General features: G+C 40.1%; 1 protein-coding gene across 2 annotated transcripts in view; it reads right to left on the reverse strand.

Annotated features, from left to right (window-relative positions):
- Positions 1-19446, reverse strand: part of BICD2 (BICD cargo adaptor 2) — a 299787-nt gene that overhangs the window by 139977 nt on the left and 140364 nt on the right. For both annotated transcript variants that reach the window (XM_085624598.1, XM_085624597.1), the window contains exon 2: positions 2300-2512. In XM_085624598.1, coding sequence (XP_085480724.1) covers positions 2300-2512 — 213 coding nt within the window. The remainder of the gene's footprint in view (positions 1-2299; positions 2513-19446) is intronic.

Here is a 19446-nt window from a genome sequence, read left to right on the forward strand (position 1 = left end):
CGGATGAAGAGCTGCTTGGATGGGCAATTCTTCCATGGAGGATGAGGAGTTACCTTGGATGGGCAAGTCCATGAGCAATGATGAAAATGATCTGTAACTGTGTTTTTCTGTCATCAGAGATGAATATGTGATCTTAAGTAGGTCATTTCTCCAGGACGGTACACGATGTGGCCAAGCTTCCACATGGTCTGGTTGTGCCCTGGTCTTGCCCCGTTCTGGTGTGGTGTGGAATCTGAACTTACGCATACCCTGGGCTGGAATGTCCCCCACCACCCCTTACACCTTATTTTGAGGGTATTTGATGGTCTAGACGGCTCTAGAGGCGACAAACACTTTCTGGGCACGGCGGTGGCAGTGGCGGTAGCCAAGCGAGACATCGCCGCGGCCTGGGCTCAGGCCAAACCTCCTACCCTGCGAAAATGGCGACGGGGGGTGGACTGGTGCGTGACCCAAGAGGAACCTCTCTTCGAGGCCAGGGGATGTCCTGGGAAGTTTCTTAAGATATGGGGCAAATGGCTGAATTTACTGCTTTGAATCATTTACTCTGATTTTCTTATACAGTGTTATATTGCCTCTCCAATGGTATGGCTTGCTCGAATACCTAAATCATGACTGTGGATGTCGTTGGCTGTTAGCAATGATCTCTGATTTACTATGCAATTGCATGCTGTCCCTGTGTGAATTTGTTTTTTCAGATGCCAATAAACTTGATTATCAAAAAAAAATAGTAGGTCATTTCTATTAGGTGAGCCGGTGCATTGAATGTGTCTGCTATTCCAGTACATTAGGAGTTATTGGCATTTCTTAGAACACAAAAGTGTGTAAAACCAACCAAAGCTCAGCATTTACTGGTCTGCAGCTGGGCCTCACCACACAATCAGACGAACTGACCTAAGATGTTTGTAAAATAATGAAGGGTCAAATGAGGAGCACTGAAAATGCAACCTTTGGGACCTGCGACTAGGACTGTGTTCATGTGTAAGATTATGCCAGACAAGCTAACTGCTCGGAGAGCTCCTTGTTTGAAATTCTTTATTATTAATCAATTAAACCCCCTGATTCAATCACGGTTACCAATTTCAATCATTTCAAGGCTACTGTTTCTAAACCCTAATCTCGTTGCCTTTTGACAATTAATAAAGTGTGCTGAGAAAATCAATTTTTCTAACTTTACACAGACAGGAGGAAATAGTATACATTTGACAAAAGTCAAAAAGGTGTTACACCCCAAAATTTGGAATTCACCTAGAAATCTATGCTTTGTTGTACCTAATATATTTACTTTACCTTGGTATCTGCTCTGCTAAGTATTCTTGTGGTATTAGAAGATGCAGAAGTGGTAAAACAGATACTACATCTTTGTAAAATTCAGCATAACAGCACAATACAGTTTAAGGGATATTAAAACTCAGTGCAACATTCCACATATTGTACCTAAGATTGTACATTTAGACTCTGGCACATATTTCTCTATTCACAAGAGGGGTTAAACAAATGGAAATTTGCAATACAGCATTAAGGCATGCTGAATTTTCCCAAGAATTAAAACTGAAACAGGCTAAATTCAGGACCTTCTAAGTGAGCGTCCATAACTTTCACTATCGGAAATAGGAGTGTAGTTAACATGATGCAACAACAGAAGGATGCTCTGAGCACACTCTCATCTTAAACCAATGAGAGGTATCAGCCAGGATCAAGCCAGCCCTGGTTCCTAGAGAAGAAATACAAAAGCAGGGGCTTTCACTCTTTTCTATTGTGAGGCAGAGCCCAGAATCTACCACCTATACCGGCATTGCCACCTTCCCAATTAAAAAGTAGAAGATATTGTATTCCCCTTTGCATATTTATATAAATCATGGACCTGAAGCAGTCCAGCCTTCCCCAAATGTCATAAGAAAAGAAGGCACATTTTAATAATTAGAAAGATTATCCTCGATTTACACCAATGTATGGAGGTTTGACTCTGGCAAGACGTTCCAAGTGATTCTCCATATGTGGATGCGCATGACATGACCCTTCCAACCCTTCAAAATGGTACTGGGGCAGAGCAATTAACAAATGTGTCGGCCATTTGCACTTAAAAGAACACCTTATCCTATATGGCTCTGTAAATTTAGTTCTGATTTATACATATTAGACTAATCTATGATTCTTCCTTGTTTTTATCTTCACTGCATTAAGCAATAAACCCAAATAATTTATTATTAAAAAAAACACATATTCGGACAGTATACTTGACAAAAATGATTGTGTTGACATTACGGCCCCTATTCTCTGCTGTTCCCTGTGATATTTTTACCTCTTTCAGTTCCTGTGCCACAGAGTTTAAGCGATCGTTTTCGGACAGAGTGTTGGTGAGGACGTTTCGCGACTGTTTCAGCTCCGTCTGCAGCTCCAGAACCTTCTTCATGTAGTACTCCTCTTTGGTGGCCGACTCCTGGATCAAGGTCTCCTCCCGGCTTTCCCCGTCTGCAGCAACTTTCTTGTGGTTGCTATGAGCTTGTCCGAAAGCCTAGAAGAGAGTATACATGCTCAGTCGGGGAAGCAAAGCATTTTAATACCAATGATAATAAGAACAACTACAATAGTAATAACTTTTTTGTAGCATTTTACATATATTATTTCTGCTATTTGTAAGTGCTGTAAACAACATGTGTTACTAAAAATATGGAATGGAATATAGTTCAACAAATTTAAAAGGAAGCAAAGCTGAGCTGGCCTGTTTGCTTGATCTTGAATATAGATCATATAGGTGTCTTACATACCAATGACAGGCTCATGCTCGCTAACAATTATTTCCACTGCTCCCCTGCCGCTGCCTGCCAGACAGTGAACAGCATAAGTCAACATATTGATCCAGAGTTCCCATATTCAGATATGATGCATTTTTGTGACATAAATCCAGTTATTGCCCTACACAAATAACAATGGGTGGGCCGAGGACCTTTCTTCACGCTGACAGCTTTAATGATGCAAACAGCTTGTTATTTTAGAGAACCAGCGACGCTAATGCAAATTGCTTGTGTGTTTTTCTATGCAGCACAGAGAGAAGTCAATAGCAATATCAATGAATTTAAAATGGAACAGCTTGGACACTAGCACTATTTGGCTACAAAATGTGTTTGAATGTCCACTGAAAAATTTGGCCAATAATCACGTATTAGACATTATCAATATTGCAGTATATTGACAAAAGCTTCTAATGTTGAAATTAGAGCCAGTGGGGGAAAAGCAATCATTCAATGTTCAGATTACTAGTTTGTTTTTGCATAGCATTTCATATTGCAGTATTTCCCTTCTTGCAGGTGTAACAATTAACATATGACAATCAATTCTTCAACCTCTGAAAAATGAAAGGATGCGGTGGTCATGGCAAGATCCAAATTAGTGCTCTGCAAATCACACAACAGCGCAGTACGGTGCCGATAAATGACTCCGCCATCTTGCTATTTTACATTTTATAAGCTGAAGGATAACAAATGCGGATCACATCAGTATTTACGTTCAATATAAAACCGAAAACATCAAAAATGGAATTTAGTAAGTTTTCTAAAGTTGTTTCTTTGTTTAAAATTTGACTTCCAGATTTGACATTTCAGAAGTATTTTTGGACTAGCAAGCCTAAAATCTAGCTTAACATCAAAACTGTCTTCAAGATCTATTAACTGTACTACTAAAATATACAGAGAGAGGGCTTGATTCTGGCTAGAGTCTCTCTCTCTCTCTCTCTCTCTCTCTCTCTCTCTCTCTCTCTCTCTCTCTCTCTCTCATCTCCCACTACTATCTAGAGTATCATTCCACCTCCTCTAGAATGCTTCCATTTCAATGCATGGGGGATCATTTTAGATTTCAAAAGTATGCTGAATCACTGTACAACATTACATTTTTTAAATTATAGATCTGTTGTATATAGAAAACAATATTTCTTTCACTGCTGCAGACTGCTTTATATTTTAATAAGGACTCAAAATGGCACCAGAGCCGTCAGCAACGCCAATGTTTCTTCGTCATTGTCTCCTTGAGTTGCTCTCTTTCCTACCACGCGGACGGTGATTCAACTGCAACTCCCACAAATTCCCTTAGATGCTCTACAGTATATTTTTCTTTCTGAGACAAACTAGAAAGCAGTACATTTAAGTCAGGAACCTCACCTAACTATTGAGTTTCACTGTTTTGTCACGAGTGCTATTTACTTTCAAAATGTTAAGGCTGGAAGAATTTAGCCTTTACCAAAAGAAAGGAATGTTTATATAGTTGTAGACATCCCAAAAAGTTAATTGAATCTCTGATGAGGCTGATGAAGCCATTTTTTTTTACTAAGTTCATGCTTCCTCAATGGACCAGCAAACGTTGCAGCAACACGCGCAATTAAATCGCCAACCTTCGCTTTAGGTGGGAGGAGCCTACTAAATAATGGCTCTCATACGTTAACGGATTCCAAATTTTAACATTACAACAAAGGCAATGTCTGGGTGCAAAGCCGACAAAAGAGAAGAGGTTATAATTTACAGTTGCGTGCACACCTCCTCTTCTAGGCACTCTGCAAGTCTGCAGACCAGCAATTATGCTGCAGAGGCTCAGAAAATAAGGGCACTTTTATATTTTTCTGAAGCAGACGCAGTTCACTAGTTGACCCAAGACTACATTATAGGGAGGTACAGAACATGTTATCTTAGATACTCCATATTGTAAATATGACTGCTTTCTAGAGGCTAGAGTGCAGAATCATGGCATCTGAGCTGTGTTACGAGACCGTTGCAAGAGGGTGAGAGTAAAAAGTAGGGGCTGGAGTGCAAGTTCTTCTTGTGGGCCCAACTATAGGTTTTACGTATCTGTAGTGGTTAATTTGTGCCGGAGGTCGCAAGCGTAGGGCACCAGCACTTATTTTTGGGAACTAGGACTCATTTTTCGTTATCAGTTTGTGCCAGAGAAACCGAAAGGTTGAAAAGAGTGGAAGCTGGAAGAAGATAAACAGAGGAAAACTTTGACAAAGGCAGGAAGTAGGGCGCAAAAATAGGTGTAAGATAAAGGAAGGAGGAAGCATGAGGTGGAATCAAGACTGGAAAGATGTTATTCAGCAACGCTGGCAGCAGGCTCGCCCCAAAAAATTGGGGGATGCTCCCCTTTTATAAAACAAACTAATCACGGTGCATACAACACACTCTGCCTTGTTCTGATTGTGCTGGTATCTGGGAAGTCCGGCGTACACTGTCTATGCGTTCCATCCAGAAGAATGGGGAACCATTGACAGTTCCCCCATTCCACTATTGACCTTTATAACAGGGTAACCACAAGACAATCTTATTCACAAAAACACAACTCTACAAAAAGACCTCGGAAAAGGCTTCTGACAACAACAGAAGCTCATTCCAACTACCGCACATGGAGTTTGAAAGAGAAAAAGTCAGACGATGAAGCATGCTACTAGGTTGGTAGGTCTGGGTTTTGCATCCTTTTTAAGGGACACGCTGTGACCCCTATGGCATGTCACACACCACACCCATTACAAACACAAGTTACAGTCATCCATATTTGGCAGGGCTTCTTAATTTTTTTATGCAGACTGTGTGAGCACTTGATTTCACATCACGGGTACCACACAAATGTAGGAACAGATCTGTGATCGTCCAGTGAAAAGTAGAAAAGTTGTAGGGCTACATGTACAAACAAATTTTCTGGTCGAAACCCCTTAGATTCCGTAAATGACAGTGCTTGTGACAAGAAAATGTGCTTCTTGAATGTAGTAACCCCATTTAGCGATTTGCTAACATGTTACTGAATCCTTCAGTAGGTTTGGGAAACCGTTAGGAATCACTATTTAGAAGGTGGTGTGTTTAGAGCACATTTCCAAACATGGATTCCTTATGCTATGTAATAATGTTTTGGAACCAAAATTCAGTTCTAAAACATTAATAATGTACTTGCTTCTGAATGGTAATGGGAAACCATTGTGAATGGTAAAAAAATTTTTGGAGTAGGCAAAAAAATATAGATTTATAATTTTTTAACGCATCCAGTTTTCCTTTAAGAAAAAAGCGAATTGATTTAAAAAAAAAAAAAAGATTTCTTTCTTTAAAAACAATCACAGACATGGTCGTCTGCTGACCCCAGCATTCCTGTGATGGCAGCAAATCACGGTGAGTTGCAAATATTGATCTACATAATTAATAATCACGAGGTAGGTCAAATTGTGACCCCCTGCGATGCAGTATTTTGTGAATGGACCTATTAGTTCATAAGTCAGTTCGAAAAAACTCCCTGAACAAATTTCAACCTTTTTTTATGAATCCTATCTGGCATTTAGTGACTGGTATATGCTAAAAATTATTCTGATCTAAGTTGTCAATAGTGACATCAACAATGGACATTTACTGGGAACATATACCTGATGAAACTACAATGGATTATCCACTATTGTCTGTCAAATATTTATGCTCTGTTTTCTATGTTATTTTTCGATTAGAACAAAATAGAATAAAAATAATAATAATAAAAAAAAATAGACATGTACCATACTACAGGAGCCTATTGAATAACTGGGGTGGAAATGCTGGTGAGGTTTGTTATCAGGCTTCATCCCAAAATACTCTCCCCTGCGCAGATCTTGTAAAGGCATGCAGTTGTTGAGCTAGTACTCAGTATAAGTCTCTCCCTTTATCATTCCAAAACATAAAAAGCATACACATACATGTAATACTGTAGGTCTTGCCATGAAATAAACTTCTTATTTTAGGTCAAGATTGTGTTATTGAGGAGGATTTCCTGGACATCAAAGAGTTGGCTGAACTTAAGTCCAAATAAGCGATGGTGAAAGTGAGAAAAAAGCAGGTAATTCGCTGTTTTCTGTACATGTTCTTCTATTCTTTGCATCTAATCAGTTGCACGCTTTTTTTAACACTGTTTTTCCAACCCAAGGCTTTGATAGTCCCTGAACTGACTGCGTATCCTGTGAGGCCACAGGAGTGCATCCAATTAGCCAGTACATGAGAAGTCATGGATCCATGTCTGCTATCAAATTCTGTCCTAAAAGCCAATCCAAGGGCAGATCAGTATCACTTCAAGAACTCCAGAAGAGTTATCCCACACCTTCACTCAAGGTCAACTTTACAACAAGCCATCTCTTTGTGTGTCACACCGACGCCGCTTCAATCTGGTGGACACTCATTCCTCAAATTGCCACACAGATGTGTCCAGCTTATATTAATTATATGCTGTTCTATTAAACCCCACAATGTGGTAATTAAAGGATCAAGCTTGAAGGGCACCAATGATTGATGCCGCCTGCCCTGGTAGACATTTTTAAAGGCTGCCACTTACGGTCTTGATCAGATTGTATTCAATTTCAAATAGGAATGTCAGGGAAAATAGATATGCGTAACCCCCCCGAAGAAAACCGGCCACGCTCACTCGCCAACCCAAGGGAAATTAGAAAGCGTCACGTTTCAGACAGAAAGGAAAGCACCATCTGTGCGGCTCTCTGTCAAATGAGTTTTAACTGTACAAAGCAGCTTAAACGCCTAATAATACCGACGGGTTCCATGTTAAAGGGATAGCATAGGAAGCGGAAGACAGGCGCCCGCTTCTTTCCAACATCCAGGAGCAATTCTTGGCTTGTATATTACCTGAAATTTTGTGATACTGAGAAACTCAATCAACTAAAATCAATCTAGTCAATTCCTAAGAATTAATTGTAGACAGCACTGTGCTATATCTGCCCCATGTAATGAGTTAGCCAGGCTCCAATGAGCTTTTCTTCGGCACGCTGTGCTGCAAGAGCATCCTGACCAATAGAGGTCCCTGGGATCAGATTAACAAATTTAACTTGGAATCTTTCTTATAGTACACAAATTGTGAAGTAGATTTAATATTAATATGTAGGCAATCTTCCTAACGCTCACATTGCTTAATATATTCAATGCATACATTAAGCATAGGTTTAAGAGAAGGCACCAAATGCACATTAACTAGGATTTGCATTTCTTACCAAATGCTAATAAATTTTCTTATGCATGCCACTCAAACGCACATTATGAGAAAAGTGCATAGATTTGCACACTATACTGCATTTTGAATGAATGAATAAGGAATATGCAAAGTACATAGCTGTCTAATAGACGTCCTGGCGCGTACGCAACTTATGCCAGGTTAATGTGGGTGTAATTCTGGAGCTTGGAAAAGTGCAGTTTACTATTCTAGCATGGTGAATACCCATAAACGTACTACTTTACCATCCATGCCTCTGAAACAACACTCCCAAATTGGACATGAGAAATGCCCGTAGATATTGTCTACATGAACACATATACAAAAGACAGGCGTAGATTGTAACCATGCATGTTTAAGCAAATCAGCCACACAGGATGCCTGACTCACTCCAAAGCTCTCCCAGGAACTCAATACAAATCAGATCGCTTCACAACCTCACCAGGGCTATAAAGTGCTATAGAAATAACACAATCGCGTCCAGAAAGTGCTTCAGGCCTTACAAGGGGTTTGAAAAGCACTATATAAATACCAATACAATGAATGAAAGCCTTTTCTAGTTTTATGTCTTCCTAGGAAAAGGATAGTGAATCGAACCCAAGTTGCTTTTTCTTTCTTAGTAATCAGAGCATAGCGATCCACCTACCGTACAGCAGATCTTTTGGTCTTGTTCATAGCACAGTTTTGAACTACACCATGAATAGCAGCCCCTGGAAGGCGCATAATCCCATACCATTGAAACCGCTTTGACTCGACACTGCTGAAGCCTGAGGCGGCTTTTTCCACTACACAATTAATCACGTCTGAATTGGCAATGTTTGTCCTGGCGAGGCGGGGGTCTTGAAAGTCAGAGATGGCGAAATCCAGACAGCACGTGACGCCCCGTAAGTATAGGTTGCAAAGTGCTCATTTTAGATTCAAAGTGACACTGCACGCACACCCTCCCTGTTTTAGAGATGCGCATCTACTTAAAATGCAATTATTGTAGCACAGCAAGAACTGGTCTAGGGCGGGAGTGTAAATAACCTGAGGAGACAGTCTGGAACAACTTTATGGTTACATCTCAGCACAGTAACACGTGCAGCATGTAAAGGGCGTGTGCCAGATAAGGGGAGGGACCAAATGAGCACACTGAGAAACAACAAGCACTGAAAAAAACAAAATAATACTTAGTTCACAATTGTAGGACTTTCCTCGGAAGGGTAGAAATGTCTTTAGAAGGATAAGACTTCATTCAGAGGGCAGATCTTTGTTTGGATTTGAAGGACTTTTTCTGGAATATATACATATATACATATACATATACATATATATATATATATATATATATATATATATATATATATATCATGCTCCCAGGTTGCCCATCGTTAAGAAGCACTCTAACCACAGTGTAAAGTTGTAAGCTTTTATTGGGTATGGTCACGGTCCGTCACACAGATCTCCTTCAAAACAGCTGCTCCGTATACCCAACGCGTTTCAAAGACCAAGCTTCTTCCTCAGAGGCTTAACAGAGAAGATACGCGCTGTTCTGGTCACTCCCCTTATTTGAATGTTCATAGCACGCCCTTGACGGGCTGTTCAAATGACTGCTGTGCTGAGGCATTATGGGGATTGAAGTGTCCCGAAAAACCTATCTTTCCACAGATGGATGCACTTTCATAACTGTTTAAAGTTCTAAATATATGCAAAAGATAACAAATATCTGGTTAATTTCCAGACATTTTAAGAGGAAATCCTTTGGAGACATCACTTTGTTCACCCAACATGCTAATCATGGACTCAAAGTAAAAGCTAAGGATTCCCCAAAGCAACAAAGGAGGGTCAGATCATTTTCACAGTCGCCAGCTCAGATATAATCATTCCTCTTACCATATAAGGAATTAGTTTTTCCATCTTGACTAATCTATGTGGCAGACCGCTTCTATGGGTAACACATGATTTATCAAGTCTCTGCAAGGGCCTGGGGTCGGCCCACGTCTAACACATACTTACTAAAGGTCAACAATGAGGCCTCTAGATATAAATCTATTGGTGTTGTATACATTATCATCACTCATGTATTTCTATGGTGCTAACATGTTTGGTAAACAAGCACTGTATAGACAAAGGGGAGGTACTGGCCCTAGTCAACCAGGTATGTTTTAATCCCCTTTCTTAATGGAACAAATGATTGTTGTACCTTACCGGTGCAGTAGCTCATTACTTGAGGAGCAGACTTTTCTGCATGTAAGGCACAAACTCTTTACTTATATGTTTTGTAGTGATGATGGATTGCCTTTCCTTTTTCATCCATCCCCTTCGACGACAACATTTGCAGACACTTATAAATATGGCTAACGGTTCTATAGTATTGATATGTTTCAAATTTTTGCCTGTAGTTGTCCATGTTTTCTTTTTGGCCTTTTCCGTATTCATCCATAGTTATTTTGGCGTTAAGCATTCACTATATTTCCACATTTGTTTCAATGATAAATATACACTCACACTTGGATGTCTGTCCACCTTTAGCGATGTAAGTGGCAATGTATTTAATTAAAACATAAAGTGATCTTTAAATATTACGCTTGTAGTAGACCCATGCGCATGTGCAGCTATTTAAGCTTAAGTATGACAACATACCCCTCTTTTTAAAATGCCAATGGTTGCCAGTCTGCACAGTTATTGGCCTGACAATCATAATTAAAACCACTGAGTCTCTCAAACCAAAACCCAATTTCTATGTTTTCCTGTATTTAAAAATACATACAAAGAATCCGTTTTTTTTCCGCCTATATTTATCAGGAAAATCAGTAAATAAGGAAAACCGGGATATCTTACTGACCAAAAGCGTACCAGAGCATTATCAATCCAGTCAGGGAATCCAGAGTTCAAAGGCCAATTTAACTGTGCTTTTCCCTCTCTATACACAAGGGAGATTTAAAGCAGGCAGCATTATTATGATAATAAAAAGGGATGTGAACACACAAGTTGTTCTCTAATTTGCCTCATCCTCCTAGTTGTTGACTCCTTACAGCTAGATTGTGCATCTTGAACATGGCTTCCTGCATGGCTACCCTCTTTGGGCGCGACAGAAAACAAATAAAGACGAAGCTGAGAACTTGTCTGAAAAATATTGGTGGAAAAATAACTTTGAACCTACTCCCTGGCGCCACCATATTTCCCCGCTGTGACTTTCTGTGTTATAAACTGGCGTCTTAGTTTGTTTCTCAACAATCGTTTCATAGACACTTTCTTAGCTATTGATACTAAAGTCTTTACTGGATAAAAATATGGTATACCCACTACAATTGCACTTCTAGTGAGGAGTAAAACAGAGGAAAAAGCTTAAGTACTCGAGTTTCTTTTTAGTTTAATCATTTAACTGCATACAAAGTCTTGCAAAACACTGCATATATATTATTATTACAGAAGTTAATTGTAAACCCATGGCCGCCAGCAAATTAGAAATATTCATAATTTCTTTCTGGAAATGTTCAAAACCTTCCAAGTGTACTATGCTGTAACTAACAGTTATTAACTATTGTGAAAACATGTATTTTACCTCTTTTTGCCATCCAAGTTGTGGGCGTTTTGTTTGTGCCAATAGCAGATAATTAAAAGTACATTTCTTCAAGTGATTGCCCAACATGTCAAAACGCATCATATTTTTATTTTTTTTTAAAAGGACACTGGTTTTGTTGGCTAAGAAAAGTATAAGTGCGCGCTATTGGATACTCTGAGACCCGATGAAATATGAATTTTATAAAAGGCAATAAATGGTTGAATTCCGAAGTAACTAATGTAACCGCCTCTTGCTTGACCTACCTCCCCATTTACTCGACATTAAATGAACTCGTCAACTGCCCCAGACATAGTAAATCTGACATCAGGGTGAGTCGCTTTCTACAATCACAATGCAGAGTTCAGTACACACTGCTACCACTGGTGTTGTTTTCACAATCCTACTCATTGCAGCATCACAAACTTGTACCCATATGTTCTCTCGCTACTCACCCACCATTACCCACTAATAGCAAAGAAAGGAGGTTTTGATGGGGGAAGCAGCACACAGTGGCATGGGGAGAGAGCAAGGAAACACTTTTGGACTATCATGGAGTGCTAAAAGCAACAGAAAGGTTCTCTGAATGTAAGTCGGGGAAGGATACAAGTTATCCAATTGAAAGAAGGGTAAAGAAGCTAAGGTCCAGGGGAAGGACAAACACAAGAAGAGGAAAAAGCCATAACAAAGAAGTAAACAATGACATTGACAAGAAAGTCAACTAATGGCGAGCAAATGGCTGAGCAGAAGCCCACTGTAAGTATTAGTATTGTTCACAATAGGTCTTTTGACCATCTGTAAGGAAGACTTAAAAGCAGAACAAAAAACAAGAACATATTTGATTTTATATCAATACGTAGAACATAGAGCATGGACAGTGTTTAGTCCCTAAATAATAACAGCTTTACACCGGTGTTTGCCTTAATCAAAGAGGGCTACTCATTCTGCACACCAAAGCAGTTACCCTGACCCAAAGCAACTGACAGACATTTAAGAGAAAGGAGAAAGAGCCCAATCAGCATGAAGGGCGGGCGATGCGAAGGCTGAAATTAAGGGTTGATGTGGGTAGAATGTGTACGTTGCCTTTAGAACAAGGGTTTGCTGCAGAGCTAGTTATCTGCTTTTATCATCCTGATGAAGAGGTCTTATCACACAGTGTCCTATTTGGTTCATGTACTGTGGGCAGTGGCCTTCTTCACTATGCGTTAAACACTTTTGTGGAAACTGGTGCCATGTGGAGACTTGTGGAAAAATCTACCTGTTTGAGACATGTATGCACACTGCAATGTTAGTAATGTGACCTTTATTACAGTGTAGTCCTAGCACCATGATGCACTATCTTCTTTCTGCAAAGGGCTGATTTGCCAACTACTGTTCATCACTTGCATGTAAATGCTTTAAGATTTTCTAGTACCTGGCTGCATGCAAGTAAGGTAACCTAAAGAATACAACAACGTAGATTCCTTATCCTTTGGCACTTCTAAGTTCATCAAATTATGCACTTTACTTAGCACGTCATGTCGGTATTCAGTCTCTTTCCCTTCACAATACTGCGAAGAAATGAAACTGGGCAAAGGAAATATTGTGATGTGGCCATATCCTTCCATGGTTTATCATGTGGGAAAGCGGGGAGCAGAACTCGGATCACTCAGTTCCGCATGAAGAAATGTAATAACTAGACACACCCCCTCCACAACTGTTAAATACACACACATGCAGGGAATTACATACTTTGACTTCAGACTGAAGTATCTGTGACACATGCTGCAGGGCTACATAAGCCGAAAAAAGAAGCAACATTCCTGATAATGTGATAGAAACAAATCAAAGCCATTGGCATTTCGAACTGTAAATACAGTGCACAAATATTGACTTGAACTAAAAATATCAATCCTTATTTTCATATTATTTGCCCCACTGCTTACACGGATCCATGAGCGATCGTGAAAGAACGAGCCGTGAACAATCACGAAAGACCTAGCGGCACTAACAGAGTGTGACAGACGCGCTTCGAGGTGGACACCTCCCATTGCTCTCACCCAACCCACATTAGTCACAATTTGTTAGTTCCAGTTTTTAATTCTTGAATGTTTTTGTATCAGTCTCAACAACTGCAGAGATTCAATTTCAAACGTTGCCATACAAATTATACAGTAGCTGAAAGATTTGGAAGGAGTCTAGGCCAAAATTGGAAAACTTGCAAATTAAAGTCCAAAAACCCATTAAAATTCCGAAGAGTCAATGTAGCCCTTAAGCACACAACCTTCTGAACTGACAGCGCACTACATCTCTTATGAGAGACAGACCTGGTACGTCCAATCCATGTAAACGCATTAATTCAAAATAAATAAGTGTTATTCAGTAAAAAATAAAATGTTTATCGTTAGGCATAAAAACAGAACAGTAAAGCCCCAATCATTTAGTGTACGCATCCCCAGTCATCATAAACAACATACAGTTTGTTATCCATGAATGTAACTCTTACTGACAAGATTCATATAGATTTCTTAGACATCAAGGCCAGAGTATGGCATCCAGTGATCTCAGTTCCTTGTGCTTGTGGGGACCGCCCCTAGCTGTATATACTGGGATTTCACTTACAGCTCATCTATCCATGCCTTGCCTCCATTCCCGCACTGCAGGTGAATACTACGTAAGTTTAACTAGACCCAGGTATTACCAGTGGCCTATATTTATCAGTTTGTCTTTCCGACCTACATCATGAAACTCCCTGCAAAAAACCCTACATTTAAAACAGCAAATGGGGAATGTGTGAGCAAAATGATATAGTGCTCAACTGCGGTCAAAGCTCTTCTACCTCTAAGACATAGAAAAAAACAGTGTTGGCGAACAAATGTCAAGTTGGTGTCCTTATTTTTCTCCCACACACACCTTCATTTTTTTGCATTGCAGGAGTAATTATAGTGAACGGATTATTCCCGAACAGTTTTTGCACCCCAAATTCGCAAATCGAGATCTGTGGACATTTATGCCTTCAGATAAAGAGCAACTGGCTGGTAACTCAATCAGGTCAATGCCAGATTGGCTGGTTGCATTAATGGCTTTCGGACATGTCCGATGAGGGTTTTGGGCCTACACTGTAGGTGTTCACATTCCTCATTATTATGGCCTCTAAAGGTAAACATATTTTTAAAGCTTCTGTGCAGTAGCTCCTCCCTCCCAGTCACCTTGTAACTTGTCACCTTGTAAACTAACGCATGTCCATTCACTGGCATCTCTGCACCGCTCATGATCACAGTGTACAGGGCTGCTTGAGGAACAGCCCACACAAGCTGTTTAGGGCTGCTGCCTCCACCCTTGACATTATGCACTAGTGTTGCAAACTGCCCATGGTACTAGTTATCATCTGGTTTGACAGTGCAGCTGTTACCAGACAATGAGGTGACCAGGAGAGGGGCTATGGCTCCGCTCACATGCTGGGAACCAGTAGCACATGTTTTGATTGGGCAGAAGTTATGAGATTCCACAAAAAAGTGATTGCCCTCCACACAGCTATGATCATTTTGTTTACTTGTCCAGCTGTCTGGGCTTGAACTTTCAGGGGACAGACACATGACATTGTAAAGTTATTAAAGTATCATGGATAATTAGATAATTTATGGTGTATTTCTCTTGCAGCAGCACAGATTGTAAGTGGGCAGTTATTGACCTACATGAATTTTTAGGACTGGCTTGATAGTGCGACTGTCAACTTTCATTTTAACCTACACAAACCTTATTATACAGTTTGTTGCTTCCACACAACTACATATCCATTCCTGTGTTATCTACTTCACATTACCATACAATATTCATTTAAAGGCCAGACCTATCAGCATTGCCAATGCTTGTGTCAGTGTTAGGAGCCGAAACAATGCATGGTTCACGAGAAGAGCCATGTTTACTTCAGAGAATACAAGTAGGGTTGCAGGTATTCCAAAGCACTTTTTATATCATCACCCACCTGTTTCAAGGATTGGAGAGCAACTAGAGCACAGCCATATCCCATGGTGGTGTGAGGAGAGGAATAAGGCTTAACCTTTAGGACTATATCTCACTAATAAGAAGACACCTTCTTGTTTGTTTACTGCATCAAATGTTGACAAATAATCTATTGTAACTTGTAACAGTTTGTTTACTTGTGGAGCATTAACATGCATAAAATTAAGAAAATAATAATAATTAGAAGCCGCTTCAAATTATCTGAGTGTAGGGAATAGGACCTCCTAAAATGGAATCCTATTTTTCAAGAAAAAAAAAAGAAAAACATGATAGTGCAAATGTATATTTACACTTTATTTACTGGTGAGAGCTCACGGCAGGGATTGGTGGGAAGTGGTGGTGTTATATAGGCTTATGCTCGGAAATCTATAATTTGCATGAATTTCTTTATTTAAAAAAAATATTTTTATTAATTTTATAAGCATATACATTAGCATTTCTGTTACAAGGTTAGCCAAACGTAGTTTGTAGAGCAGTGTTTACAGGCACTTTGAAATATATGTTTAGCTAATCCCCTCTGACTTGACGTGCTGGAAAATTAGGCAAAGGATGATAGAAAGAAAGCAGCAGGAAAGAAAGGGGTGAAAGGAGGATACAAGAGAGGTTCTGTAGTAATGAGACTAATTGGAAATAGGGATTTTTGTAAATCGGCGAAAATGCAGAAATCTACAGACGGAAACATATATTTGTGCATTCGTTTCTGTAATTGAGACCCATTTACACTATAAAACTGAAGAGTATCACTTATTCTGAATCTCCAAAACTCTACCACAAAGAGTTGTCTCTGCTACCAAAGATGCCAGATTTTAATATATTTGTGAACTTTTGCCTTATTTAATGCCGATGGGTGAACCTCAGACCTTCATTATTGTCAGAATGATAGAAACAGTTGAATCATAATAAACAGCTGGAATTGTATTGCTGCTTAAGAAAATATACTTTGATTCCTAGTGTCTTTTTTAAAGAGCCTGGGCAGGCTGACAAGTGACAAGCACGTGCACATCCCAGGACCACCATGTTTAATGTTACATTAAAATCACTAGAATCACAAAGCCTGTGAGAGCCCGCTTGTCAATAAGCTAGGCTACCAATCCCAAAGGGTGTCCATCAGAGCCAAGATCACGTGTGCGTTCTACCGTGGACCCCTGAGCTCTCCTCCTCGTCTTATAACAAGCGACAATGAGGAGCAGGTCAATAGCTGCCCTGCTCCTCACTCGCTGACCTGTAGTAATGAATAATGCCGCCCTCCCCATCTCGCGAAAAGCTATTTATTCTTAGCTGTCTCTCTGAACACGGATCCACCAAATGTGTTGGTGTTAAATTGATGGGCTTCATGGGCTCAGTAATCAAGTTCCTGGTTTTACCTCTAAAACTGAAATTAAATTATTGTACTGTACTTAAACGATCAAGGCTCCCCTTGCAAGTGGCTTGGGGCCCAAATTGTGCACAGACAGGTTTTTGCACCGGATTCAGTATTACAAGTCGTGTAAAAATGTCGACCCGCCTCCGCGGTTGATGCTCTTCCATCTCTGAACTAACCGATATTCCAAAGCAAACTTTTACTTATTGTATTGAGTGGTCCTTTTCTGAGAATTATGTATTTCCAGAAGCAGCACCAAACTATGCACAATATGGATCCTTGAGCAATCACCCTCACTGGTACTTGACGCAAAGTTTAGAATCTTGTCAGGTGTTACATAAAGCAGTTTCTTACTGCTCTTGGACAGTCAGCTGCCAAATCCTCCATCATTCTCTGTTGGCAAAGGCTGGATGTTACAAGTTGTTGGCATTTAACTATTGTCAAGTTAAGCTATGCAGAGCCAGTCAAAACCACAGACTGTTTGCATTGGAATCCGGCAGGTAAACGTAACTAAGAAAGGTAAACAAGAAGCAGCTAAGATGCTGGCACGCACTTTGGCCAGTGAAGAAAGCACGGCGTTTCATGTGCGAGGATATAGTGTGATAGTCATCGTGGAACGATAACTTGCAGTCATCAGATGACCAGACTAAACAAACAAAGACAAACTTGGTACCACTACAAAAAGATCTACCTATATAGTGAAGACAGACAAGGCCTACCAGGCCAGTCCAGTGAGTTTACCTTCTGTCTCTTCAACAAAAGTAGATTGTACTAAGGGTCTGATTTAGAAGAGGATGGTAAGGGATGATCGGCAAAAACAGTAACACAAAAAAACAGCACAGCCTCCCTCTACCCATTCACTGGTTGAACAACCCTATTATGTGTTATTTTCATTGCGCAGGCCCCGCTGGTGGAGACACCTCTGTCTTTGCCTTTGTTTCCAACACAGTGTGGTGGCTATTTCATTAGAAATGGTGGTGGCGCAACCATCCTATCTAGGTTAACTGATCCACACCATGTCAGGCGGTCTTAGTGCTGTGAGAGATTGTCACTGGAAGTCTCACACAGGAAGATACCTATTTCTTTTAATGAGTTGCTCAACACCGGCCTAAATGTAAACCTGCTCAGCTACTGCAATATCTTCTGCAAAAGTTGTCCATGCTTGTTAAACATCACAAGGGACAGCCAGGAACTCTGGGGCAATTTCTACCTTTGCTGGACATACTTCAATTTGCTCCAAGGAATGCCCTGGATGTAAAGTGAGTCTCGAAGACAGTGGACAAAAGATGGTTCCGTAATCCTCACCACTTCGCATCTAGGTCGAAGACGGGAAGGAGGTTCCATGGAATCAACAGCACAGCCTCTCTGTGAACCATCAAGGTCCAAGTGCCCTTCCTAGGTTGAAACTGTTACTGAAACTCCCTCATGATTCCAGTTTTCCTCTATGGTGTGTTAGAATGGGTTAGAATTTCACACATTGTGGTGACAGATACAAGGAGAGAATGGGGACTTGAGACTGACTCAAGCAGCACCACATTCATCACCCTTTTCTCCTCAAAGTATACATCAGTAGCAAGTGTTCCTGGTCTCCTGTCACTTCGTCATTTTAAAAGTCAGTTTACCACCAATGGCCCCACACATAGGCGGCCCAAAAATGAATCCTATATATTGATGTCAAAGGGTTCTCTGAAATTTAACGATCCCGGATTATAGACACAAACACAACGTTCCGATGCGTCTTGCATGGTCAACGGCAGGAGAACCTAGGCTTCCTTTGTTGAAACTTATTGCGCTTTTTCCCAAGCATCATGGTCCATTCAGATGAAGGTCATTCTCTATAAATCAGCTGATGAAACTTTACAAGTTTTCAAGACCTACACCTTTAATTAACATCCATCAATAGTTTTAACATGATCTACGGATAGTAAGTGTATGTTTGGTACGAGTATCTTAAATCTTTCATTCTACAGCATTCCTGTTTGCTAAAACTGATGGCCAGTATTAGCATTTCTAGGGCTGCACTCGTCTTCGAATTTGCCCCCTGTGGCACCCTACATATGTCCAGCTTGAATAGTTACCACACTCTATGGGAGAAGATTAGTGATGGGCAAGTATTTCTCATATCGCGGATCATAAATCTGAGACCAGGATATTTGTATGTTTGCTTCTTTTTAATATGCATGGACATAATATTTTTTTGTATAATTTATTGCTCATTTTCTAAGTTTGTACTGCTTTGATGCGGACACTCATGTGAATTGTTAGGTCTTTTACCTACCGACAATGAGCAATAAGGAACAGAACCACAAAAAAGTGTCTCGTTCTTTGCGGTGTTCGTAAGAAGAAGCAGTAGCATTTAGCCGCACGAGACTTCAGGTTGGAAGAAGCTTATTAAAAAATAGGCAAGACTCATTTAAAGTGACCCCATGTCATTTACTGTATTTAAAAAAAAATTATGGTGGAAACGTATTATTATTCTAATCAGCACGTGTTAATTCATGCTGCAGTATTCATTAACGTGAAACCCCCCAGAGTGATTTAACACACCTTCAAGGCTCAA

Source organism: Triturus cristatus, chromosome 9 (assembly GCF_964204655.1).
Source record: "Triturus cristatus chromosome 9, aTriCri1.1, whole genome shotgun sequence".
NCBI classification, from domain to species: Eukaryota; Metazoa; Chordata; class Amphibia; order Caudata; family Salamandridae; genus Triturus; species Triturus cristatus.